Genomic DNA, 26,099 nt, shown 5'->3' with positions numbered 1-26,099 from the left:
GCAAATTAATTTTGTTAAGGTCAGAATGAGGAAAGGCAGAGGTACTAAAACAAATTCTCAGTAATTCTGTGTTGTCAAGTACATTACAAACTTAAGTACATGCGTCTGGAGGTCTGGCCTCATAAAAAGGAATAATGTTCAATACAATATGCACTGAACAGAAAATAGCAGTCTTCAGTTGTTCATTTTAAGTTTACAGAGATGAAGAGATTGCTTTGGGATCTTAATTATTATGTAGTTAGTCCAGTCTGTCATTTTGGGAAGAATTGTATTGAGTTAAGGTGGCCCTGAGTACTGTACGTGTCTTCTGATATGACAGTATTTTGACCAGAATTGGCAATTGAGTGGTGAAGGCTGTGTTACTGTTGGTTAGCTAGTAGGCTTTCAAGTGACAAAATTAAATGTACAGATCAGATGCTAAAGTTTGGATATTGATGGCCCTCAGATCTCTTCATGTGACTTTAAACCTTGGTCCAGGAAAAATTACAGTAGCTTAATTAGAATGGATGTTTTAAATGAGCATATCTGCTTTTACCTTTTAAAGATAAGGTATATTTTTGGTTAGTTTTTGTATGGAGGAAGATTTAGTTAAATGTGTTAATAAATAAAGCTGGTTTCTGTTAGATTTTGTGTATTAAAGAAGGATTATATGTGGCTATATGTCGTTTGCTGATGAACTTTTTCTAGGGAAATAGCTTGTATTGGGTTTGCATGGCAAGGTTTTGGTAGCAGGGGGCTATAGGGGTGGCTTCTGTGAGATGCTGCTAGAAGCTTCCCCTATGTCCAATAGAGCCAATGCCAGCCGGCTCCAAGACGGACTGACTGCTGGCCAAGGCCGAGTCCATCAGCAATGGTGGTAGCACCTCTGGGATAACATACCCTGTTGTATTAGTGGCAGGGGTGGAAACTGTGCAACACCAGCAGCAGTCAGAAGAAAGGAGTGAGAATATGCAAGAGAAACAGCCCTGCAGTCACCAAGGTCAGTGCAGAAGGAGAGGGAGGAGGTGCTGCAGGCAGGGGAGCAGAGATTCCCCTGCAGCCCGTGGTGAAGCCCATGGTGAGTCAGGCTGTCCCCCTGCAGCCCATGGAGGTCCATGGTGGAGCAGATATCCACCTGCAGCCCGGGGACAACCCCACGCCAGAGCAGGTGGATGTGCCCAAAGGAGGCTGTGACCCTGTGGGAAGCCTGTGCTGGAGCGGCTCCTGGCAGGACCTGTGGACCTGTGGAGGGGGAGGAGCCCACACTGGAGCAGTTTGCTGGCAGGGCTTGTGACCCCATGGGGGACCCACACCGGAGCAGCCTGCTCCTGAAGGACTGCACCCTGTGGAAGGGACCCACGCTGGAGCAGTTCGTGAAGAACTGCAGCCTGCGGAAAGGACCCACGTGGGAGAAGTTCATGGAGGGCTGTCTCCCATGGGAGGGACCCCATACTGGAGCAGGGGAAGAGTGTGAGGAGTCCTCCCCTGAGGAGGAAGGAGCAGCAGAGACAACGTATGATGGACTGACAGCAACCCCCATTCCCTGTGCCCCTGTGCTCCTCAGGGGGAGGAGGCAGGGAAAATCAGGGGTGAAGTTGAGCCTGGGAAGAAAGGAGGTGTGGGGGGGGGAAGGTGTTTTAAGATTTAGTTTTTATTTCTCATTACCCTACTCTGTTTTGATTGGTGATAAATTAAACTAATTTCCCCAAGTCAAGTCTGTTTTGTCCATGATAGTAATTGCTGAGTGATCTCTCCCCATCCTTATCTTGACCCACAAGCTTGTTAGATTTTCTCTCCCCTGTCCAGCTGAGGAGGGGGGTAATAGAGCAACTTTGGTGGGCACCTGGCGTTCAGCCACGGTCAACCCACCACACAGCTATATATGTGCAAATTTAAAACCTCATTCTAGAATCTGGAACTAACTATTTACTGAAAATAACGTGTGGCGTTGATACTGTAAGAGGGAAATGGAATTTTTGATTTTTTTTTATATATATATATATATGCAACTTGACAGGAAAACCTGTCTTTTTTAGAAGGCTTGACTGCAAATTTTTAGTCATGAGAACGCCACTCGGATTCACCTTGACTTTTTCAATTAGGCTGCTTATTGAGTGAATCTTGTTTGTATGTGTTTGTAGACTGAGACTGCGTTTATGTAGACTTGCATTCAGTTACATAAAACTTAATGGTATGGGGAGAATCTTAGAAATGTGTAATAGTAAACAAATAGATTTCTTAAATTCATTGTTTTCAGGAATGCTGATAATCCCATTTGCATGCCAAAATTCATAAATTCTGTTCTTGTTTTGCTTTGCAAAACTGTTCTGTTGAACTAGAGTGGGTTGATATTACAGAAGGTGGAAACAGAATATGACTGGATGCTGCCTGAACAGTACAGTTGTCTGAGGTAGACATGGAAAGTGAGCAGAAGAATCTGTGGGAAACTTAAGAGTTTTAAGTAAAAAAGACAGAAGTGGTAATGTAGAAGTTACTGGAGCTACAAACACCGCATTATTGGAAGTACTGGTAATGCAAACAAAAATTAAGTGTACTTGTGGTGTGCTAGCTGCCTTGAAGTGCTGAAGAGCACAAATCAAAATAAAAATGTTTTGAGGCTGTGTATGCTGAGAAACAAATTGCACAGCTGAGCTCCTGCATGATCTGTTTGCTATAAGGAGATTTCATTTGCCTTTGAAATTAGGGTATTATGTTTGCTTTCTTAAATAAACACATGTATCTTCTGAAGTATGAAGAGTGTGATCTGCATGTGATCAAGAAGTAGTAGTTGCTTTGCTCGTTTTCCCTCTTTACTGCTGAAACTCTAGGAAGGTTTTCCAACTCATTAATATATTGCATACTTTTTTCTTGTGGAGTAAATGTAGCAAATATGGGATCTGGTCTCAGTATTTTGAAAGGCAAGCTGGCTAGGAAGGAATGTGAACAGTGTTTTTTGGTGGCCTGAATGTGGCTGCTGCTGAAGATCTGATTCAGGTGCATCTTCACTTCTTGTGTGTTCAATATGTTTCTCATATTATTCATGTAGAGATACCAGTCCTCTTATGTGAAACTGAAAAAGTTCATCCCTGTTTCTCAGATAATGTTACAGCTGCTGCAAAATATTACTGTTTTTTTGGGAGGAGAATCGTGTTGTTTCAGTGGATTTGCATGTTCCTTTTACAGTGCTTCCAAGGTAGTTGTCTGGCTGAAGTCAGAATGATAAGTACCTAAGAAATGGGAGAGTAAAACATCTGAAAGTACGATGAATCTTGAAGTGTGCTAGAAATGGTAGAAAGGAAAGAGCAGGTAATGTGAAGCTGTATTTTGTTTTTTATGTTAAAAGATTTAAAAAACTAGAAAATTAGGCTGCATTAGGCTTGCAAAAGTTAGACTGAAATACCCCATATATAACAAGTGGATTACATTGTTGTGAACGAAATGAGCTACTGATGAATGGGTTTCATTATGTTGAGGTTACATTTAGGGAACACCTTCTAAGAAATGTAACATGAAACAGTAATGAGGAATTTCAGTACAGGTTATTGACAGCTGGAGAGAGAAATTGTGTCAGCAGAAATTTGTTTGGAAATGTTTTTTTGTTTTTCAAAGCTCGTGTCATGATTATGTAGCATCTGTGGAAGTTCTATGCACTGAATATTTCAGTGCTCTCATTTTGTCTTTAGTTTTGACTGAGATGATAATGATTTTGCCTTTTTTCTGCTTCTGAAATCTGGAAAATGATGAAATAATACTCTTAAGTCAAAATCAGATTGGTTATGTTTGAGTTATGCAATGAACCTTTTAACATCTGTTTTTATTTTGGAGTTTGTATATGAAAATATTTTTCGGGCTCAAATTAGCAATAAAAGGAAACAACCATCAAAGTGGTGTGATCCCAATACTATAAGCATCTATTTGTGCTGAAAATAAAGCTATAGACAAATTTATTTGTAATACAAATTGTTGGAATAGCAACTCTACTTTTTTGGGTCCCATGAAGATCATGTGAAGGTTTGAATTTCTCTCATTGGACTAAATTGAAAATAATTAAATATTTAACAAGTGGCTTTATTTTTCATTTTAAGTAAACAATGAATCTTACTAAATCATATATAAATTTAGAATTTAAATTAGAAAATATCTCTATCCCAAGAATTTTTCGAGGTTAGAAACTGCTGTCCTAAAGTTTCAAGGGCTCTTCAGTTGTGAACCTTTTTGCTGTGGATTTGAGAATTCACAGCTGTCCTCTGTTGCATGGAGACGTGTATAAAAATGAATGAAAATGATGCAGTCATCTTAGAGCTAGGCTAAAAAGAATAGCTTCAGCTTTCCATGAGGCATACAAACAATACCAGAATAGTTGATTAGATATTTGAATTGTGTATTGATTACCTCACACAAAGCTCTCATTCTGAGCTTGATTTCAAATTCCTAATATGAATTGCAGTTTTTCTACTGTTAAATACTTCTAAAGGAGTTTTGCTGAATAAAATTCCATGTTACTCTGTCTATGGTCCAAATGTGTTGGTAAGATTCAAATGAGTATTGGAAATTGAACGTGACTGAAATAAGGGCTACTTAGTAGGTGAATTATTCCATAAAAACTATGTGTTATGTTAGAGGAAGGCTCTTTGAAATCTGTGGCAGAGGCACTAGAAACTTTCTCTGCAATCCTCGAGAAGGTGTGAGGAGAAGCTTTGCTGCTAGATTGCCAGTGCCAAAAACCATGAGACCTTGGGAGTAGAAGTATGTGGACAAAGAAACTTGAGGGGTGAGAAAAACTGAAGATGTGTGAAAGTGGTAGGAGACTGGGTGAATTTTTAAATGCTTTGTGCTTAAACCAGAGATGTTTCTTTACCATCTTTCCTTTTGTTTCATGGAATCTTTTCTTTTCCTCCCTAGCTCTTGTGCTACTCTATGCTTTTTCTAAAACTAGAGAAAAATGTTAGTATACTGATACTAGCAGTGATATAGGATCTTGTAATTAAACTCTGAAAGGTAATGCATATGATACCAAAGGGAGGAGTTAATGGTTGCATGTTTCATTTAACTTTCTCACTTCCGGGCAGTGGAATGTTTTATTTAGCAGCTTTAATATGCTCTTAATAGGCTTATTTAAGAGTAAATCTGGAATATGAAAAAGGGATTGAAGTAGCTAGTAAGTTTTTATTTTAAAGGTGACTTGCACATTTGAATGTGAACATTGTTATGACATACACCTCGGAATATGTAAACTTGCATGTAATTACAGTGGTGCTGCTGCTGCAGGCTCAGCCATTTGAGAAATGTATAATAAAGGTGCTTAAATGAGTTAGTCTTTTACCCTGCCCTATATAGGGTCCTAGAAGGTCTCTATTGCTGCAGAGTAGGGTTCTTGTTATGTGGCATAGAGTCTTTGGTAGTGTTAATTGGGACATTTTCAACTGAGATTGAGATGTGTAGATATGTATCTCTGTAATCTAGGGATGTCTAAAATGTTTTCTAGGTGTCACTTCTTCCTGTGTGCCAGTCCCTGTATTAGAATTTGAATTGTAGTAGCCTGCCACTTTCTGGCAGTAATTTGACTTTGACCCTCAAGCAAACTTTGAATGGGATGCTCTTATGTGAGTGTGGCTGTGCAAGAAATTAGAAATACTTGTGTGATAATAAAACTCAACGGTGCTTTAAAATTGCCAGCCCAACTGGGGCTTTGAGATGTTTTTCACCAGTAGATGTGAAAGAAATTGTGTTTGAGTGGGTGTGTATGATCTTTGGTAATGAGAGTGGCAGTTGTTTCCAGGGCACTTGAAAAAGGAGAACTTTAATACAAACACGGTTAGAAGATTAGATAAAAGTTTTGTGACCTTGTGTAATTATCCTCTTATAGCTGACGTTGCACTGTTCTGTCAGGTTTTGAATACTGAATCAAGGAGGAAAAGATTTAAGAGGATTTAAAGGAAAATTTCTCCAGTATAGGTTTAGGTGAAGATTGTTTGGCTTCACAGATTTTCTGTAGCAACATATATTTGATTAATATATAATTTGTTCTTTTGGGTGATATGTGAACTTGGAACAACAACAGCAAAGCTGTTGAGTATACTGACTGTATAATGGAACAGAAGACAGAATAGAGCCTGAATATGTTTTTTCTAACTCACCCACTTACTCACCATGTATATAACATTACAGTGTTTTTCTTGAGTGCCTTTAAATAGTTTTCTTTAGATGTTTAGGCAAATATTCTTTAAGTATAAGTCATTCATAATCTGTTTGTTAGGGGAGAAAAGTACTGATGTTTTCCCACAGTGAATTGAAGGATCATTTTTGTTTACACACCTGTATAGCTCCATTAAAACTCTTCAGTTGTTCTCTGATTAGAATGCAAACCAACCATTTCAAACAAGCCGTATTTTCCAACTTGGAATCTCTTTGTCTATTAAGTAAGCAAGCTTTGTATGTGAATTATCCATGTGTAAAGCATGTTCTGTAGAGTAAAAATGTCCCTTCAAGGAAATAGTTGTCTGTCTGTCCTCTTCAAATATCCCAACATTGCTCATCTGACCTTTAGACAGTAGAGGCCTTTATGGAGTGGTCCATTTAGTCCTTGCCTTGACTTTGTTGAAGAAGTATTTAATTACCTGTTGTGATTCTGAAAGAACATTACTGAAGTCGTGAGGTCAAGTGCAGAGAAGTTTGAAAGTGATAGTGCATGTAGGTGAATTATGGCATGTTCATTTAATGGAGCAGAGAACTGAGCAAACCCTCCTGAGCTTGGAGTAACTACTGTAGTTCCAGAGTTAGCAGTTTAGCTACACTAAGGTGTTGGTGAATCCAAGCTATGAAGTTTTGCCTTTGACTTCTTACATCAAATATGGTAAATCCAGTACTGGCAGAAATAGTTAATTCTCTATGGACCCAACAAATGCAGTTGTCCTCATGTGCTGCTGCTTTGCAAATTGGGATTTTGTTTTGGGATGGTACTACTATAGTCTTGTGGCTAAGTTCATATTTATTTGGTTAATTTGACTGTATGTTCCATATTTAAGTCATGCTGACACAGACCAGTAGTCTGGCTGTCTTTTGCCATGGATTTTAATTTATGTTTCTAAAACTGATCCTGAGATTCCTTTTACTCTTCTTCAGGTGTTAGGTGTATGACTGCTGTCAGTCAACTGAAACATGTATCTAGCTATTGTCTTAACTATTCTTGCTTGCCTTTACCACTTCTCTCCTTGCTTTTCTCTAACAGTGCCTGGGAATGTCTATTAAATTCCATCAAATAAATAAAAGCTGTATTAGTTGGTGTTAGTTTTGCATCTCAGTTACTCTGACTGCTTCCTTACAGGTCTCCCAGTCTCATTTCACCTTTTATCCTCAATCTATATGGATTATAGATCTAATTTCTAATTAAGACCTAATTACTTTTCCTGCTATGTAATACATTTTGACCTTTTTTCCATAGCTTCCTTTGCCTTTTCTTCTTCGTATTTCAACATAGTCATTTCACTCCTGTGACATTGCTTTGTTAACTTGGCTTTGGTGGTGTGTTTGCTATTATACTGATATTTAACCATATATTTTTGAGCAAGAAAGCTTATTTAAATCCTAACAATATTCCCGGATGTCTGGCTGAAGCTTATGGGTCAAGTGTGCTCATTTATGTAGGCAGAGGTGAAAAGTGAAAATTAAACAGAAAATCAAGCTGTGAAATGAGGACAGCACATTTTTCACGCAGATTGCATGGGAGGAGCACATAGCCCATATAACTAGCACATAGCAAGAAAAGGGTTATGCAAATAATTTGGAATGCTTACACTGTATGTGTTGTTTTTTCCCTGTAGATGATGCACATTTTTGAATGGTGTCTGACTTCTGACTCCTACAAATTATGTTGAGTCTTCGAAAAAAAAAAAATCTGTTGGATCATCCTTAATAGTCTAGGAAAACTAATGCAATTCCCATAACTTGTAATTTACTTGCATTCTGCATCAGAAGTTTTTGCATGCTCAAGTAATTGCAAATACTACATATCTATCTTTCTATCTATCTATCTATCTTTGCCTTTTAGTGCTTTCCTCTAGAATGTGAGCATTATGGTGAAAACAAGATATTGCCATCAAACATATAACTCTGTCATAGGTAAGTGCAGTGTAAATAAACAAAACCTTTATTTTGTATTTCTAAGGTAAATACTTCATAAAATGTTGTATGGGAACTTCAATATGAAGAAAGTCTGTGCTCTCCTTATCTCGGATTAGCTGTAGATTATTTTATTAGGAAGTGTTGTAACAGCACACTTGTGTCCTGGAGAAACTCTGACAGGAATGCTTGTATGTCTTCCCTTCTGACATGGAGCATGTAGAAAAATGTGCAGGGCTTCTACTGTTTGTTTAGCAGGAATCTGATAAAAGGTGCTAATTCCAGTTTACACAAAAAAGCATACCCGTAATGTAGCTGGAATATCTGTTGGTTCAACAGCAGAAGGAGGGAAGGGCGTAAGTTACTATACAATAGATTTGTCCACATAATAGACGGATTTTTGGAAACTGAAATTTCTGTTGTTAATAATGTATTTGGTTTCATGCATTGTTGCTGTAAATTTCAGTAAAACACTCAATAAGGCATTGCTCAAACATTATGAGAAAATATTTTTTTAGGAAGGAACTCAGTAATCAGTTTATTTACTTTGCAGTATTTCATTGGGGTTTTTTTTTTCTTTGTGATTTGCTCTCAAAATGCTAGTACCATTTACAAAACTAATCTATTTGATAAATACTGAAGCTTATACTCAAGCTTATCTTTATCCTTTGAATCCATTGTAGCTTATTTTTTCTATGACTGCATTCTCAGTTTTTAAAATGACATCTGGCAGACAGCCTGTGGTGGGGTCTGTGTGTGGACACAAAAGTTTTGGATGCAGTGGTTTCTTAAATTGGAAAGTCTGTGGTAGACTGTTTCTCCTCGAAGCACTTTCTGCTTTAAAAAAAGCAGTTACTCAGCTATAGTGTTTGGAATTTCACCAATTTGAAAGAGATGAGTGTTGCTTTTGTAAGTGCACTGGGTGGCTGTGCCCACGTGCTGCCAGGGGGCCTGCAGGAGCTGCTGTGAGGAGAGGCGAGGGCTGCCCTGTGCTGGACACACCGCAGGGCACAGCTGAGCCCAGCAGTGAAGATGGTGGCGCCTCCAGGAAAATGTATTTAAGAAGGTGTTAAAAAAGCTGCACAGACGCTGTGAGAGAGGACTGAGACAGCCCTGCAGTCACCAAGGTCAGTGCAGAAGGAGGGGGAGGAGATGCTGCAGGCACGGGAGCAGAGATTCCCCTGCAGCCCGTGGTGCAGCCCATGGTGAGGCAGGCTGTGCCCTTGCAGCCCATGGAGGTCCATGCTGGAGCAGATATCCACCTGCAGCCTGTGGAGGACCCCATGCTAGAGCAGGCGGGTATGCCCTGAAGGAAGCTGCAGCCTGTGGAGAGCCCACACCACAGCAAGCTCCTGGCAGGAACTGCAGGCTGTGGAGAAGAGCCCATGCTGGAGCAGGTTTTCTGGCTGGACCTGTGACCCATGGGGGACCCATGCTGGAGCAGTCTGCTCCTGAAGGACTGCACCCTGTGGTGAGGACCCATGCTGGAGCAGTTTTTGAAGGACTGTCTCCTGTGAGAGGGACCCCACGCTGGAACAGGGGAGCAGTGTGAGGAGCAAGGAGCAGCAGAGAGGAGCTGCTATGGGCTGACCCCAGCCCCCTTTCCCTGTCTGTCCCCCTGTGCTGCTTGGGCGAGGGGACGAGGTAGAGGAGTGGGAAGTGAAGGAGTGAAGTTGAGCCCCTGAAGAAGAAGGGTGGGGGAAAGGTGTTTTTAGCTTTGTCTGTTTCTGACCATCTTACCCTATTTTAATTGGTGATAAATTAATCTTGCCCAAGTCAAGTCTGTTTTGCCTGTGACCATAATTGGTGAGTGATCTCCATGTCTTGATCTTGACCCATGAGCTTTTTCATCTTACTTTGTTCCCACTGTCCTTTTGAGGAGGGGGAGTGAAAGAGTGGCTGGGTGGGCATCTCACAGAAGACTTCTTAAAAAAAAAAAAAGGCAAAAAGATTTCTCATAAACTAGCTCAGTTTTTGAAACTAATTAAAACTTAACTGCTGTAACTTAGTGAAGACTGGAATTAAAAAATACTGGCAATAGTTTCTTTGATAGGATTCTATTCCAAATTGGCTGTCTCAACTTACAAATTGCTTAAAAGAGCATCTGATTTGATATTTGTGCTCAGTGTTGTGTAATGAGACATTTTCAGTGTCTGAGGCTGTGTTTGTATTGAGTAATCAGGAAAATGTTCTCTTGATGAAGACTGTAGTATTAGTATGAACTGACTTGAGAAAGTCTGTTGCCGTTGGTGCCTAATAAACTGGTATGTAAAATATTAGACTGTTAAATTGCGGGAAAAGGTATTTGGGTGTGCTGATACGGTATTTTTTAAAATGAAGATTGTAAATGTGTTGCAAGTCTTCATCTCTGGTAACTTAATACTCTTAAGGGGTGGGCTTGGTTATTATTTGGACTTTCCAAATTAAAGATGTGCCTATGATTATAGGTGGGTTAAAAAATGTGTTGTGCAAATTAGTTTCTCACTGACAAAGCTGCAGTGTCTTTATGAAGCTTCATCTGGACAGGCATGCACACAGAGCAGCTAATATGCTTTGCATAAATACTAAATAATCTGTCCTTGAGCTCCTAGCTTGGCTTCTCCGGTACTGTTTTATTGCTACATGAGCTGAAACAGTGTGAGACTGGAACCTTTTCTGGTGGATGGACTTTCTTTGGCTCACAACTGCTTTCTTAGATATACCCATTGCCTTAGTACTGCTACTGAATTTCTGGTGCCCTTTGTCCTCATGTTGCCTGCTTGTTATTCCATACTCCTCATGAATCACAACTTCTCAGCACCCTCAGAATCCAGTCTGTTATAGCTAAGTTTTCTGTTCAGTTAGCAAGCCTACATGCTGTGGTCAGTTGACAGGACAAGGAGTAATGGTTTTAAACTAAAGAAGAATAGATTTAGATTAGATGTAAGGAAGAAATTTTTTACAATGAGGGTGGTGAAGCACTGGACGAGGTTGCCCAGAGAGGTAGTGGAGGCCCCATCCCTAGAAACCTTCAAGGTCAGGCTGGACGGGGCTCTGAGCAACCTGATGTAGTTAAAGCTGTCCCTGCTCACTGCAGGGGGGTTGGGCTAGATGACCTCTAAAGGTCCCTTCCAACCCAAAACATTCTGTGATTCTATGATAGTTAAATACAAAGACAAAATGGGGAAATCTGAAATAAATGACAAAACCAGAACTGTTTTGTCCTTCTAAAATGAAGTAGTGTTGCATTAGAAGAATACAATTTTAAACTCCTTTGACATGTGATTAGATATTGTATATGTGTCAACAGGTAAGATACGGAAAACTTGTAAGCTAGGAATCCTATTAAGTCTCAAATCAGATTTGGATTTCTTCAGGTTTGCCTGCATACTGAGTCTGTTCTGTAGTTCTAGTGTTCTGTTGTGGAGCCCATTGGTATGAACTATTAGTGCCTTTCTAGCTTTTCTCTTTTCCAAGATAATGTCTTTCAGCACTTGGTAATATGAAGATTTTGGTATGTGGAAAATAGTACCAGGAAGTTTGGCCTTCCACTGCTACTGAGATTACCAAAGCATTGTGTTAGTAAATGTATATGCTTTTTTTATTCTCTGGTTATGGCAGTAATATGGTATGCTTAGATGCATTGCTTCTATTTGCCATGAAACCCACAGTGTATCAGCAGTAAAAATTCTAGGATTGTTTACCTTGTTATTTCTCACTGGAGAACTGGTAAGATATGGAACATTAAATCTTTTTTCTTCGGTATTTAAAATATTTATGCATTGTGCTGCATCAAATGTACTGACCTTAAGTACTAAACGGTGCCCTTGAAGTCCTACCTCAACACAGTCCATTTCTAGTTTTCTTATTTCTTCCCTAGCTTTTGTAGCACAGTGGGTGAGAAAAAATTACTTACTGCTTCCCATTGAGTCTATTCCTCTGAGACCTCTGGTTTGGAAAGTGACTTTAGGGTATCTAGTGGTGGTGCTTGAACCTGCAAGGTTATTTGTAGCCAAATGTGCTTGTATTTTTCTCTTAAATGCCTCTCTCTATAGCATATCACACCACTGCATTCATTACTCATTGCTGAAGTTCTTTTCCCTTGCATTAAGCAAGTCTACTGGGTCTGGAACCTGCATTTGCGTTTTTTGATTGTTCTCAAAACACATCTTTCATTCCCCCTTCATAGTAAGGTGGTCGTGTTTCTTTGCCAAACAAATTTCCATGTGCTTCATTGGGTGATATGTTAGTCAGCTGTTGGTTAGTGATTTTTAAATATCATCTAGTTATGACCATGCTATGAATATCCATGATTCTGCAGAGGCAATTATTTGGGTCTTTATTCATATTCTTCAGTATCTTTTCTCTACTGGCTCTTTGATTTTTAAAATGTTGTAATAAGCTATGATATGAGTAATAATTTTACTTTGTGAGAAATGGGTTTAGGAAATGAAAGTGTCTTTAGTTCAAAGTGTTTAAAATAAGCTCCTGATGACTATCTTTAAAATACACTGTAGCGTGCAAAATACAGTATTTTTTCAGAAGATGTTTTCTTTTACTGCATTGTATTCCTAACATTGAAGCAAATGTAGCAAAATCATTTTGAACAGATATTTAACTCACCCTGAAATTTTGGCTATGTGGTAGCCAACTACCTTCTGTATTTGGGGTTTTTAAACCAGTATTGTCAAACAGAAAACAGTATCTACTGTTCTTATGGGCAAGATAAAAATGAAAGCTTTCTTGGGACTCTTTACTGCAGTAGTAAGCTAACTTTGTTTTTGCTGAAATCCATGTTGGAATTAGTGTCTGGGCAGTGGTACTAAATGGTGGACAAGGCGAGTGGGGAAGCAAATTTATGACATAATTAAATGGGGCAGGGGAGAATAAGTAAATATATTTTATTTTCAGACTCTAGGAGTTACTGAAAGAACTGAAGTGTCCTTGCTATGAGTTTATAAATTGTGCATCTCAGAAATTATAATTCAGAAAAGATAATGAGATAATTTTAAGTTTGAATATCTTTCTATAACTTCAATAATTGTGCAGCTTGAGCATTTCCTTAGATCAACACATAATACTGGGGAAAAAAACCCAGAAATAAAATGCTTTCTTTTGCAGAGCTGATGTAAGATGCAGTGAGTGTCTAAATGTTGATTTTAAGTGTGTCTGCTAGTCAGGAAGTAGTTTTATAGTTGGGTTGTGTGTGGTTGGGTTTTTTTTTTTTAAATACCTGTTGCATTAAGCCTTGAGATTTTTTAGCTCACTTCAGTCACACCAATATCTCTTGTTACTACGTGCTAGAATCAGAGACTTTAACCTTACAGTAGTGCTTCTCATAGAGGATGTGTAAAGCAAATATCATTAGTTATAGCTTAATTGTATGACTAGTTGAAGGGAAAAGTAATTTAGTACAACAGTCTTACTGTATTGAATAACTTTGTTTTTCTTTAACAGAGTTCCTGTAAATACTAGTAAATATTGCTGGTGGTGTGCATTCTGGAGATATATTTTTACTACAGATACTACCAAAGCTTTGCGAATGGGATGAACACGCTGCTGTTGACTGCTTACTGACAGTAACCAGCTGGGCACTTCACTGGTGATGTTTTCATTCTCATATTGTCCAACTGGAGTTTGCTTATACTGATTTTTAAAAAGAAGAAGTCAAAGTGGAGTACCGTAAACTTAGCATGGATAATAAAAAGAAAGACAAGGACAAGCCAGATGAAAGAATGGCACGGCCTAGTGGGAGGTCAGGCCATAATCCACGTGAAACTGGTTCTTCAAATTCTGGAGTGTTAATGGTTGGACCTAACTTCAGAGTTGGCAAAAAAATCGGATGCGGTAATTTTGGAGAACTACGGTTAGGTAAGATCCTTGTTTCTTTATTTCAGTTTACATTATTGAAGGCCATTGTATGCGTTCTAGGCATGAAAATGTCAATGTGAACACACCATACAGCTCTTCAAACTACTTTCAGGCTTCAGATAGGTTAAATTTGCCATGCACATCTTTTGTGGCTTGACCCTGGCCAGTGCAAGCTCTATCACATATTAAGAATCTCTGTAGCAGGAGACTTTCTGGGACTGAAAAAGTTTCGTAACTGTGTGCCGTGCTATCCTAAATTCAGTCAGTTGTGTCTTCCAAGATGCTGGAAATTACTTCATGGTTATTGTATTTTGCTACTTTTCCTGGCTTCCCAAGGCAGTTTATTCAGATGGATTTGGGGCTAGGTGTATGTGAAACCTATTTTCCTCCTATAGGTTTGGCTTACAGTACTGTGGTCTTGGAGATATCTTGGAGACAGTGTAGCAGGCGCTACGGTGCTTTTAATAGCAGCAAAATCTTGGATTCCTTGGTTTCCTTTCCATCAGCAGCAGTGTAGTGAGGCTAAACAGTGAGCTGCTGTTAGATAGGGGCAGTGAGAATCCATCTGTAGAGAGGATTCAGTCACTTAGTTCCCTGCTGAATAGATGGATGAAAACGAAATGATTAAGAAGGGACAGATGGAGAAGGACCTCTGGAATTCTGAAGAATTTGGGCAGCAAAGCTGCAAATTTTACCACGTATTAAAATAGTAAATGATGAGTGTGTGCTTTTGGACGAGTATATAATTAGTTTTGGGGACTTAAATTTCCATGATGACAGCATGTTTAGCCAGGGTTTTCAAGATCTGGGAATTCTGTATGTGTTTATACAACTTGATACTTAATGGCAAGAATTTATTCCAGTATTCCTGGAAGGCTTGCGTTAATGCACTGCCTCAAGGTTTAAAGAGAGATAGATTTGAAGGTAGGGTATTTGAGAGTAGGGTGGGCTATGTAGGTGCTGTGTTTCTGTTGATCTTCTGCCTCTGGTAGAACTACTACTCATTGTCCTTCAGACAAGGTTTTTAATATAGTGCTTGCATAAAATATAACATGTTTATATATGCATGTTATAAACATGCATAAAATATAGCATGTTTTTAATATAGTGCTTTCTGGGGGCCTTACGTCTAGTCTGAATCAGAATGTGAACAAGCTTAGCATATTAGTACTGTAGAGGGAAGAAAGATAACATTGCTGGAGCTCTGACTGATGATACTGAATTTTAACATAGCCTCAATAAAAGGTACTCTTGTTATTCCTATTAATAGTTAAACAAGATCAATATATTATGACCTTTACAGTGTTATATGTATATGCCTCTGCAGTTCACAAGTCAAGCTGAAACTCTTGTCTTCAACTTGTCCTAAGCTTTCCTAAACTGGCTTTGAATGATAATTTTTCTTTTAAACCTTTCCATGAACTAAATCAAACCAGTATAATTAATGTCACATTTACTACTGAAGGCAACTGTAAATTAATAAATTTTTTTGCTCTGTTATCTTGGAGTGGTCACAATCTACAGAGTTGATTATCTATTTCAGATCATTATCAGATTAACTCATTTGCTTGCAGCAGATACAGAGTGAAATCACCTATTTCATTGTAAATAAAATATTAAAGTAGTTAAGACTCAAAGTTTGAAAGTACTGAAATAAAATAGGACAAACAAGTAAAAGAAATAGGAGGAAGATGATAGTGTAGTGTACTGTCCTGCAACAGCCACCAGCGCAAATGCAGGCTTTTTCTTTTCAATGTCCGCATTTTTTTGCATATATAGTAGATATTTCAGATCCTTATTTATTCTTATTTGTGGGGTAAGATGTTTTAAGTGTAAGTTACTGAAAGCAGGAGTTAAGATTGGTATTACATATTCTGATTTAAATCTGTTATCTCTGTGTTTACATTACTACAGTAGCAAGTAACTTAAAGTGGTCATCCCTCCTACAGAGACGTACACAAGCACTTAATTTGTTTTATGTACTTCTGCAAACTGGAATCTATTTTGAGCATGTCTTAAGGTCAAATCTTAAAAGACTTAAAGGAATAATAAAGTTGCTAGAGAGCCATGAAGTTACGCTTCAGGAGATGAAAATTCAGTTATAAATCATTAGCCATTGTAGTTCTTCCACCTGAGAAGAAAGGAATGGCCAGACTAGTACAGTGGCTTGTGGATCAAATGGTAGATAGGCAATGTGCAGCAAATGAGTGTCTTTGATGTGCAACCATTAACTTGCAAAGGACTAAATTGTTTTGAATATTGAGCTGTTAATCTTAAGGCTCTTCTGAGGTACAGTTAAGATAAACTGATGGGGTAGTAAAAGAAAGCTTGTTGCTTCTGTATGTGATGCGTTGCGCAATACCTGTTCTGTGCTTCAGGATACATCAATAGTGGTGTCAAGTCTGGTGTCTTCCATATTTTAAAGAGACTGTTGTCTTGAATCACCAACATGGAAAGTTATAATGTCCCTTCTGATGTTTCTTCAGAATGAGTCTGTCATTACTGCATTTGGCTACTGGAACCCAATATTCAGTCACTTAACTTTAACTGGATTTGTGGCTGATTTATGTATCTCATAGACTGAATGAGCAGGGCCCCGGCAAGAGGGGTTTTTTTAACGTTTTCTAGATTGCAGTATGCAAAGACACAGAAACAACTTGAAAGAAAGTACTCTTTTTGTCAAAAATGTAACTCAATACCGTAAGATAAGAAATAACTATTTAAGAAGCCTGGATTTCCACTCTAGTTCCTGGATAGGTCTTAGAATTATCCATTCTTTTGGTGGTCAGAGTAGAGCATGCTGCCCATACTGATTCTGTGTTTATTATTGTACAGCCTTCAAGTATCTTGCTTTTTGTAAAGTTGATCCCTTAACAGATGCATGATTTTAATACATCTTTGTAGAGTACAGCTTTGCAAGAGTACTGTATTTTTAAAAATGAGGATTAGAGCCAAGATCATAAATGTAACCGTCTTCACAGGGAACCTTTTTATCTTGATCCATGTCTTTTCCCTGTTTGATTTCTTTAACAAAACAGAGCCAAACATGGGAAATTCAGACCTGAGTAATATTACAGAGAAAAAAGTTGGATTGTTATTAAAAATAACACAGACTAAACTCATCTGAAGACACTAAAGAAACAAAGTGTTGGAAGTGACAACTTATTTTTTCCTTTATCTGCTATTTTTTAATTTTACGCCTATAAAGCTTGTTTAATAGTTTAGTCATTACATACAATTTGAAGTAATGCTTGTTGAAATATGCTTATCCAGTTACAGAATCACTTTTAAAGCAGCAGATGCATTTTCCAAATAGTATAAGCATTTTACTCAGGAATATTGCTACCTTTTTTGTCCTACCTTTAAGCTTAGTAAATTACAGAATTGAGGAAAAAAAAAATAGTCCTAGTTAATTCTAACTTTAATTAGTGTCTGGTGTTCCAAAACCATATGATAATTTTAAAATGAATTTTAAATAGTTTTCAGCAACAAATATGAATAGAATGACAAATTACTATAAATGGAATATGATAATTTGCAAGCTTTTCTAATGTATAAAAATTTTGCAAACTTGATGAAATAGCTGAAACTCACTCTCAGTGAAACTGTTACTTCTTATACTATTCAAGAACAAAGTTGTCTTTAAAGTATGGTATGAGACTAATAAAGCCACATTTTTTTAAGTCACTACCAGAACACCTGGCACCTTAGATCAAAAATGTTTCAAAGACTTTCTTGAGGTTTAAGTGTCATTTTACTTGAACAGGAAAGCCAATGGCTCACATTCTTGTTTTTGTTCTTTTTTCAAGGAAAAAATTTATACACAAATGAATATATGGCAATTAAGCTGGTAAGTTAATTTTTTTTTAAGGATTTGGGATGAGAAACTAATCAGAATTTTCCTTTCATATATAATGGTTTGATTTCCTTGAAATCCTTAATAGTATTGTACGTTTTCAACTGATTAGATGAAAGCAGTTAGTGATAGATGTAATTATATGCTTTGGCCATATTGAATAAAACCAGTGTTAATTGTTGTCACTGTTTTCAGAGCTAAATCTATGTTTGTTTGTAAAGTCAATGATGATTGCTGCTTCAAGGATATGCTCAGCAGTCTTCCTAGTAGATTCCTCTTTTTGTGCAACAAGAGGGAACACCATGTTTAATGTGAATCTGACATCAGGTGACTACAGAGAAACTCCAGAAATTTTGCAGACTGCCTGTATTTTAACACCCTTATTCCTGCCCTGAACTGTTTTTCATTTGTAGCCACTGGTATTTGTGCATCTGTTTTGGTAGACATGTTTTATTTGCAATGATGTGTAAAATGTTTCCTTCACTTACAAACATCGTAAATTTGGATATTTCATTAACATTGCATTGTTCTGCTTTTTCTGAATCTTTTGTAAGAACTACATGGTTTACTTCATGTTTTGCTTCTGGGTACTTTTAACTTCTTGGTAAATGACTGTTCTTGTAACCAAAGTATTTCAAGATGAAATTCAGTTGTTTAATTTTTGTCATTGAAGGAATTTTAGGACTCCCATTAATTTCTTGTTGCTGCAGTAGGACAGAATGTTTTTCATAGCATGGTATGGTGAATTTCTGGTTCCATAAAGTGAAAGGTAAACTGTGGAAACAGAAATACATGGCTTTAGATGGGGAATCTAAAAAGCATTACAAATGTGTGTAATAACCTCCTGAAAAATAATTTGTATTACTGTTCTTGCTTAGAAAACTATTTTCTTCAGGAGTAGTTACAGATTGAAAAACATGCAAGTTATGGTTTGAAAGAGCAACATATGATTTGGAGGGTTATCATGTTTGTGTTAAAACAGATTTAAATTAATTTTGTTTTAACATATCTTGAACTTTCTCTGTGTGTCTAGTAAAAGTTGAAAATGGTCTGATAATTCCTCTAGTTAAAGGCTGTTTACTATAAAATGCATTCAGAAATACTTTGCAAGATAGTGATTTTTTTTTTTTAAACACTACTTTATGATGTAGAACAAGAGAACTTTTTAATCTGATCAGTGGGTTTTGGAAAAACCATTTTTATTATATGTAACTATTAATATACTCAGCTACTGTTTCAACCCATTTAAACTTTCAAAGATACTGTTCAGTGGCAACTTTTGCTTTGTCTCCAAATGATTCAGTGTTACAGCTGTACATTTACAGCTGTGCAAAAAGCTCAAAGTGTCATTATTGAATAACTTTGAAGTCACTAAAGAACCAGCTTAGTAAAGTATGCCTGTAATTTACTACTAGTGCTGAAAGAACTCTGAATATGTAGTTAACTTTTTGAGTTGTCTTCTTACATTAGTGGTATGAAAAGCTATAGTGTCTTTGCAATAAGCAACAAATGGAAGGAATCGTAGTGAAAATCAACACATCATCATTGTAAGTTAAAAATACATTTATTAGCAGGTAGAACCAGTGGGTTCTTTTAATATGGTTCTTGGGGTTTTTTCTGTATCTTTCAGCTCTTCTGAATTTGTTTCCAAATTGGGAGGGATTTGGTTCACAATGTTCAGTCTGTTAAAAGCAGCTGCATTAAACTGTAGGCTTTTGTTGAATTTTGCTTTTTTGCTGTCTTTCTTCTGTTGGAGACAGTGCCAGGACTTTATTCTAACAGGTTGTACTTGCTCGTGGTACACCATCCTTTCCCTTTTAAAATGTAAGCCTAACAGTTTTTCCCTATCTCTGTCACTTACTCCCTTTGAGTTTTGAGAGCAGTCATTAGGCCTATGCTCAGTCTTTTGTTATCCTGAATGAGGCACTCTTAATTTCCTTTCTGTTTTGCACCTGTTGCAGTTCAAGTTTAGCCCTTCTGGATGGGATCACTTGAATTATTTATGTATTCTAGTTTAAGCAGTAACCCTTGGCAGGTACAGTTGTGGTAATCTCTCTCCTGCAGTACTGTAAAATTGTATTTGTATTCTTCATGGTAGCATTCCATTGTTGATGTACTGTTTTCATGTGAGCAGCAAGGCATCTCCTGTGCCAGATGTTTTGTGTATAAAAGGTAACAGTATACTCTAGGGCAGGAGAATTGTGTGGGTTTCTCTCGAGAGTATGAGTTATAATGGCTGCATTTGTACAGCAGCTTGCAGGAGTGCTTTTGATGTTAAAAGTAAATGGATTTTATAACTACTGTTTTGACTTAAACTTTTTATTGTGTTGAATTAATATTTTCCTTGTGGACAAAATTATACAAGTATGTTCCTGTTTATGATGCTTACGGCAACTTCAGGTCTTACTTGTGTAAGGAAATAGTTTAAACAATTTTTCTGTGTGAGGCCTGAGGGTCATACAATGTGTGCATTTTAATGTATAAAGTTTGTCTGTAAATACATAATTATTCTGGTAAAACAGCTACTGTTCCAGGATCTTACTCTTAATCTGGCTTCTTTCATTATGGCCTGTTCTGGTTGGGCAGATAATCAAGTTTGAGAGGTGAAATGGACTTTTTAAAGAACTGGAATGAGACTCTTAAGAGCTGGGCTTTATCAGTTGTATGCTGCCTAGCAGTGTTTGTATGTTTCTGCTGGTCTATTAGTATACAAATCGGTGTCTTGTGATCAGCAATAACCGTTTGGTATACCTGAACTGTACATGCTGTACATGTACCTGCTGGCCTGTTCATTTATTGTTAGATTTATTTCTCTTATTACATGACCCTCTACTTCACTTAAATCTCCTATTCCCTATTCAGCTCTTCCCTCTCCTTCATTCTTCTTCCCTTTCCCTTTGACAAATTTCTCTGTTGACCAAACTTACCTCCTCTGCAGTATGCTTAACTGCTAACCAAATACCAACTAAAGGAATTTCTGCTTGAGCTGCTTCTGGAAATAAGTAAATTTTTCTTTCTGTCTTTGTGTGAAAGATAGCAAGTTATGAGGTAGTCACTGCTGCTTTTAATCTGTAATCTTTAATTCATTGGTTCATTAATCATTCAACTATTAAGATTTTAATCCTTAAAATAAGTGGGGTGTGTGTGGAAAGAAGATTGTGGTTGGTTCCGAGGCTGGAATGTTTTTTCCTCCTTTTTTGGCTTTAAAGAATTATTGCAGTCTAGAATGATACCATTTCAGAACCTCTCTAGAAGGCTGTGGTAAATCCAAATCAAGTGCAACTCTGTTTAATAGACTGATCTTTTCCTGTAACAAGAGCCCTACCTCTTAAGGAACTTTTTCCTGAAAACAGCTTTTATTTGCTGTTGCTTAAGAAAATAGGAAGCAGAGACAGAAGATATACTGAGTAGGAGTTCTCACTGGATTACTAAAGAAATGAAAAGTAGGTAATTGCAGAATGTTTATATTGTGCTTTAGGTTAGCATGAGAGTCTTTTTGAAAATTTCTACCCTTATGGTTAGAGTAAGTAAACTGTTTGTTTTCTCAAAGCCCTTTAGAAGGGAGATGGCATGTCTTGAAAATTGTATAGTAGTTTATTCCCTGTATTTGGCACAAAAATAATTGCAAAAAACCCCAATTATGAACTTGAAACAGATTTCACGGTTCGGGGGTCTTTATCTTTTTGTTTGAATATATTAACATCCCACAAAAGAAAAAAGGAGTGGAAAAAACTTTGTTCAAAAGAACCTCTCTGAACTAAGGATCTGTTTCCGCTGCTCAGGTAACAGGTGCTTAGTAAACTGCACATTAATTCTTTGATGGCAGCAAGAACCTGAGTCCCTCATGAAGAGAGAGAAATGCTTTTTTTCAGGGAAAAGAAGCTAGCTATATTTTAATATAGAAGGTTTGAAATAATTAGACTTGAATGTGAAAGCAGTGTAGTGAAGGTTGTTTACAGAAATCCTGGAACAGTTCTTTCAGGATACTTTAGTGAAGACCTGAGGTTTTTTTAAGTGAACAAAATACAGTACTTTCTTTTGGTAGGAGGAAAAGTTGGCTTCAAAGCCCTCTGGGATTAACATAATGTTTGAACAGTTATGTGTTCCCAAACTTATCTTTAGATGCTGAAATGTACTGAAATACTAATGAAAATAGAAACCACCATGACTTGCCATCTCTTTTTTTATTATTGAATATGCTTTTTAGACTTATTCATAAAAATGTAGTTACAGTGGTGTATTCTTCACTCTTATGGTGGAAGGTTACATTTAACACACCTTTGTCTTGATTTATCTTTATCTATCTCTTCTCATTTGTCAGTAGTTCACTGCATACTGCAAAGTGGGATGTGTAGGAACAAAACAAATTTTATTTGAAGAGCCTATTGTTCTTGCCCTCTCACAAATTTTGTTGAACAAAAGATTGTACTTAAGCCTCCTTACAAAAATAAGGCAATTCCAGAAGACTATCAGCCAATAAATGGACTACAAGTACATGTTACCACATTTTTTTTTTTTTTTCACCATTGCTGGAGGGAGTGGAAGTATTTAATCATCTCTCTGCTAGACAGGGTTTAACTTCTGTCTTTGCCTGGTGTGCAGTTGTCAAATAGACTTGTTTGAGAACATTTGCCTTCTGGAGGCTTATAGAGCTGTTTCCCGCTGATGACTGGAGCAAGCAGCATTCATTTGAAAAAGTGTAGATGTGTATGTCAAAATTGGAAGCTGTTTCTTTTCCTTAGGAGAATTTTTTTGTCTGTTTACATAAATTTAATACATACAAGCTATTTTTCATTCTTATCATGGGAGCATCTTACAACATTGAGTGGTGATTAAGTTGTTAATGTACTATCAGTTAAGGCAAAACTGTATAATTGAACAAAATCAAACTGCCCATAAGCCAGTGTCTTGTCTTAGTATAATCAGTAGACATGCAGAGTTTAAAATATTTTCCTCTTAGCAGGCAGAATTACAATTTTTCATTAGAGACTATGTAGAGGGTGGTATATTTTGTAGCTAACAGACTTGTGTAATACTGTAGGCAAACTAGTAGCTAAATTTGTGTGGTTTGTAAAAGGTTAAAATGTTTCAGTAACATGCTTCACGTGTTTTATTTAGACCTTTGAAAGCTGAGTACTAAAGCTTGGTAGTTGCCCTGATTTGCTTATGCCCATGTTTTCCGTAGTGTTTTAAGGGATATCTGTCTTTAATATGTGACATTAAATTTCATGTGTTCTCCTCATAAACTGTGGCCCAGTTAGTCTTGCTTAGTAATTAAGTTCATGAAGGATCAACACCTTTTTGTTTTAGAAAGTTCTTGCTCACTTCTTTGCAAAGAATTCCAGTGTTCAGCTAGAATGAATGCTCTGGAGCATAAAAAGCATATATTAAATTCTATTTGATTTTTGTAGAAACCATTACATTGGCCTCTTTTTACTTTTGGTCCTCAACCTTTGGCATCCTGGCAAAATTAAATGCATAAATGTACCCTGGCAGGGATTTTGGCCGTAGCAGTAGCAGCAATTTGAAACATCTGACTGTTGGAGGGACATGGGTTGAGGAAGAGGACTAAACTTCTCATGATTGCGTATCAGCTGATGGTTTCTATGGCCTGGATGTGCCACTTGGAAACAGGTTAATAAACTGTTAGCTTCTGGAGAAGAAGTTGTGAAGAAAGAGATCAGCACCTTGCCCAAACTATTCCTGAAAACTGACATCCAGCAGTATCAGTTATTGCTGATAAATGTATTAACAATCTTACTCCTTATGTGCTGCAATTCCAGTAGGAGCAGTCTGTGTAGGACTAATGCACAGTTAATGTCCAAATTACCACTGCTGTATTAGAAGGTGTTACATATTGCAAGAAACTGGGCATATCTTCTAAAAGATGCGCTAGGAAATTACTTTAAGAATCTTATGATAAAGTACCTTTATTTTGCAAAGGGACATACTCAAGAAGTTAGGGCTTTCATTTAGGCTGCTTGTGTGTTCCTGTGCTTGATCTCATGTCACTTTAATCTATGTGACTTTGCCATATTAGTATGTAGAGCACAGAACTAAGATTTTTTTAACTTACGTAAATTATGTTGGTAAAAAGAAAGATTTAAACTACAAAGTTGTTCTGGTGCTTTCTTTTTTTGTTTTGAATTTATAGTTTAGAATGATGCTTCTTAATTTCTGCTAAGCTGTTACTGTTTGATGGAAGGATTTGGTAATTTTTGTCAAGATCCTAGGATAACACTTTTTTTGATAGATACATCTATCATGTATATGAGATGTGTGGACAGTCTTTTTGATCTGTTAAGCTGCATATCAGTGCCACCTTTTGAGAGCTGCAAGACACATCACCCACATGCTTTGGAGAGGCAAATTATTTTTTAGCTATTGCATTGTGGGTCTGTGATTGGGTTTGCATGTTGACCCCAGTCCTGTGGAGCAGTAAAAGATGTAAATGTCCCTGTATGCTCAGTCACGGGTCTGAGGTTTAGGTTTCTTAGTTTCTTAATTACGAGTCATTTTGGAAGAAACGTTTAAACTTCCCATGTGGCTTGGAAGTAGTAGGGTTAGTTTGGCTGGTAGTAGGTTAGTGTATTAGTTTTTAGGCTTTGGCAGAGAGGCTTTGTTTTAAATGTTGTTTTTGTTTTTAAATCAGGAGCCAATGAAGTCGAGAGCACCACAGCTACATTTGGAATACAGATTCTACAAGCAGCTAGGATCTGGAGGTAAAAAGCAGTGTCATGCATTTTACTGTTATGTAATCCAGGATCAATTTTTCACAGAAGTTTTCGGATTTAGGAATATAAATCTATTTAATAAAGTGTTCTTAGTTACTTAAAACAGAAAAAAGCCCCATGAGTCAGTGGATTAATGTGAAATTTTTTTTTTTGTAAAGATTTCTATTGTATTTTAAGACTTCTTCGTTTTACTCTTCAGAGTGTGTCTATGAAATCCTAAGACTTACTAAATAAAATCTTAAATATCATGGAATTTTTGCGCATATGGGTATACCTTGAACTAAGCAGTTTTAAAGTATTCCCAGTGTGTTCTCTTTGAATAAACACTATGAATGACCAAACTGCTAACCTACTAACCACATATTTTTCTTTAAAGTTGCTATGATTTTAAATAGCTTCAGTCTCAGTTTTACTTCACTTCCATTGATACAGGATATATTGCTGCTTACTAGTTTTAAGCTTCTTAAATACTTTTTTAAAAATTTTAAATGAAGTTTAAGATTTGAATTTCTCATTTTGCTCCCCTTGGTGCTTTTACACCCAGAAATACTCTTATGATGGTTCCCTCGTAAGAGAGGACCTTTTGCTTTTAAAGGTGAGCAATACCTAAAACTTTTCACGTGTTTTTCTGTGCCTTTCACAAAACTGTATATAGTCAGTTAGCAAGATGTGAATCTTCTTAAACTAAGAAAGTGAGTACAAATCTCCACTAAACCAGTTATACCCTAGGAAAAAATCTTATGATATCTTTTCCTTGAAAATGTTCCTTTAATTCCTAGAGTAGTTTTTCATAGGTCATGTAGTTACTTTTTCCATTTTTTACTAATGTAGAAGTTTATTATATAAAATGGATGACTAATAGTTGTTTCCTACATGCACACTGGGTTTTTTTTCTGTCAAAAGCAGCTTGGATTTTGTAATGGTAATTTTAAAGTTATACTTAAACTGTAATAAAATACTATTTAAGCTGAAAAGTCATCTCCAAAAGTAAGGGAATACAAAATGAACATGCCCATACCACTTTCATTTTGTTGCATTGAATGTATGTGTTGTAATGAATTTCAGTACTTTCTAAATACTACTTTGACTTTAAAAAAATTCAGGATCATATGTTCATTGATGCACAGACTGGACAGTGCTTCTCTGGTTAGGTAGCTTTCAAAATTTTGTGCTCTTTTTTAAAGACTCACTGTAGGGAAACATACTTTCCAATACTTTCAACTTATATAGAACTTTTTTTTGATGCTGTAGTATGCATGCTCTGTAACCAGGAATCTTTAGAGATAACTCTTTGCAAGACATGACGTTGTCTATTCCTGTTCAGAGATGGAAAATTAAGTTGTAGAATGTCTAGTCAAAATGTTAAGTATTACATGTTTGCTAATTGGTGGAAGTCATCAGGGTATAATGTCTTGGTTTTTGTAAGTAGTTGTAAATTGTCAGCATACCCTAGACTAGCATTGTGAAATAGCTGATAAGGGGAAAGCAGAGATCTTAATTGCTTAACTGATGAGACATGGCAACCCACAAGTTAGGGGCAGAACCCAGCTGTGAAAACCAAG

General features: G+C 37.0%; 1 protein-coding gene across 2 annotated transcripts in view; it reads left to right on the top strand.

The window, feature by feature from the left end:
- The first annotated feature begins 8,075 nt into the window (after positions 1–8,075).
- The window catches only part of CSNK1G3 (casein kinase 1 gamma 3), a 69,665-nt gene continuing 51,641 nt past the window's right edge, over positions 8,076–26,099 (top strand). Inside the window, exons 1-4 of one of the 2 annotated variants that reach the window (XM_075727040.1) lie at positions 8,076–8,097; positions 13,534–13,947; positions 17,757–17,797; positions 24,456–24,525. In XM_075727040.1, the coding sequence (XP_075583155.1) occupies positions 13,770–13,947; positions 17,757–17,797; positions 24,456–24,525 (289 nt within the window). In that variant the 5' untranslated portion in view covers positions 8,076–8,097; positions 13,534–13,769. The remainder of the gene's footprint in view (positions 8,098–13,533; positions 13,948–17,756; positions 17,798–24,455; positions 24,526–26,099) is intronic. The other variant, XM_075727041.1, reaches the window with a different exon arrangement.

The sequence above is a fragment of the Pelecanus crispus genome, chromosome Z (assembly GCF_030463565.1).
Source record: "Pelecanus crispus isolate bPelCri1 chromosome Z, bPelCri1.pri, whole genome shotgun sequence".
In the NCBI taxonomy this organism is placed as follows: domain Eukaryota; kingdom Metazoa; phylum Chordata; class Aves; order Pelecaniformes; family Pelecanidae; genus Pelecanus; species Pelecanus crispus.
Note: the sequence above shows the minus strand (reverse complement) of the source record. Positions and strands in the feature narration are given on the sequence as shown.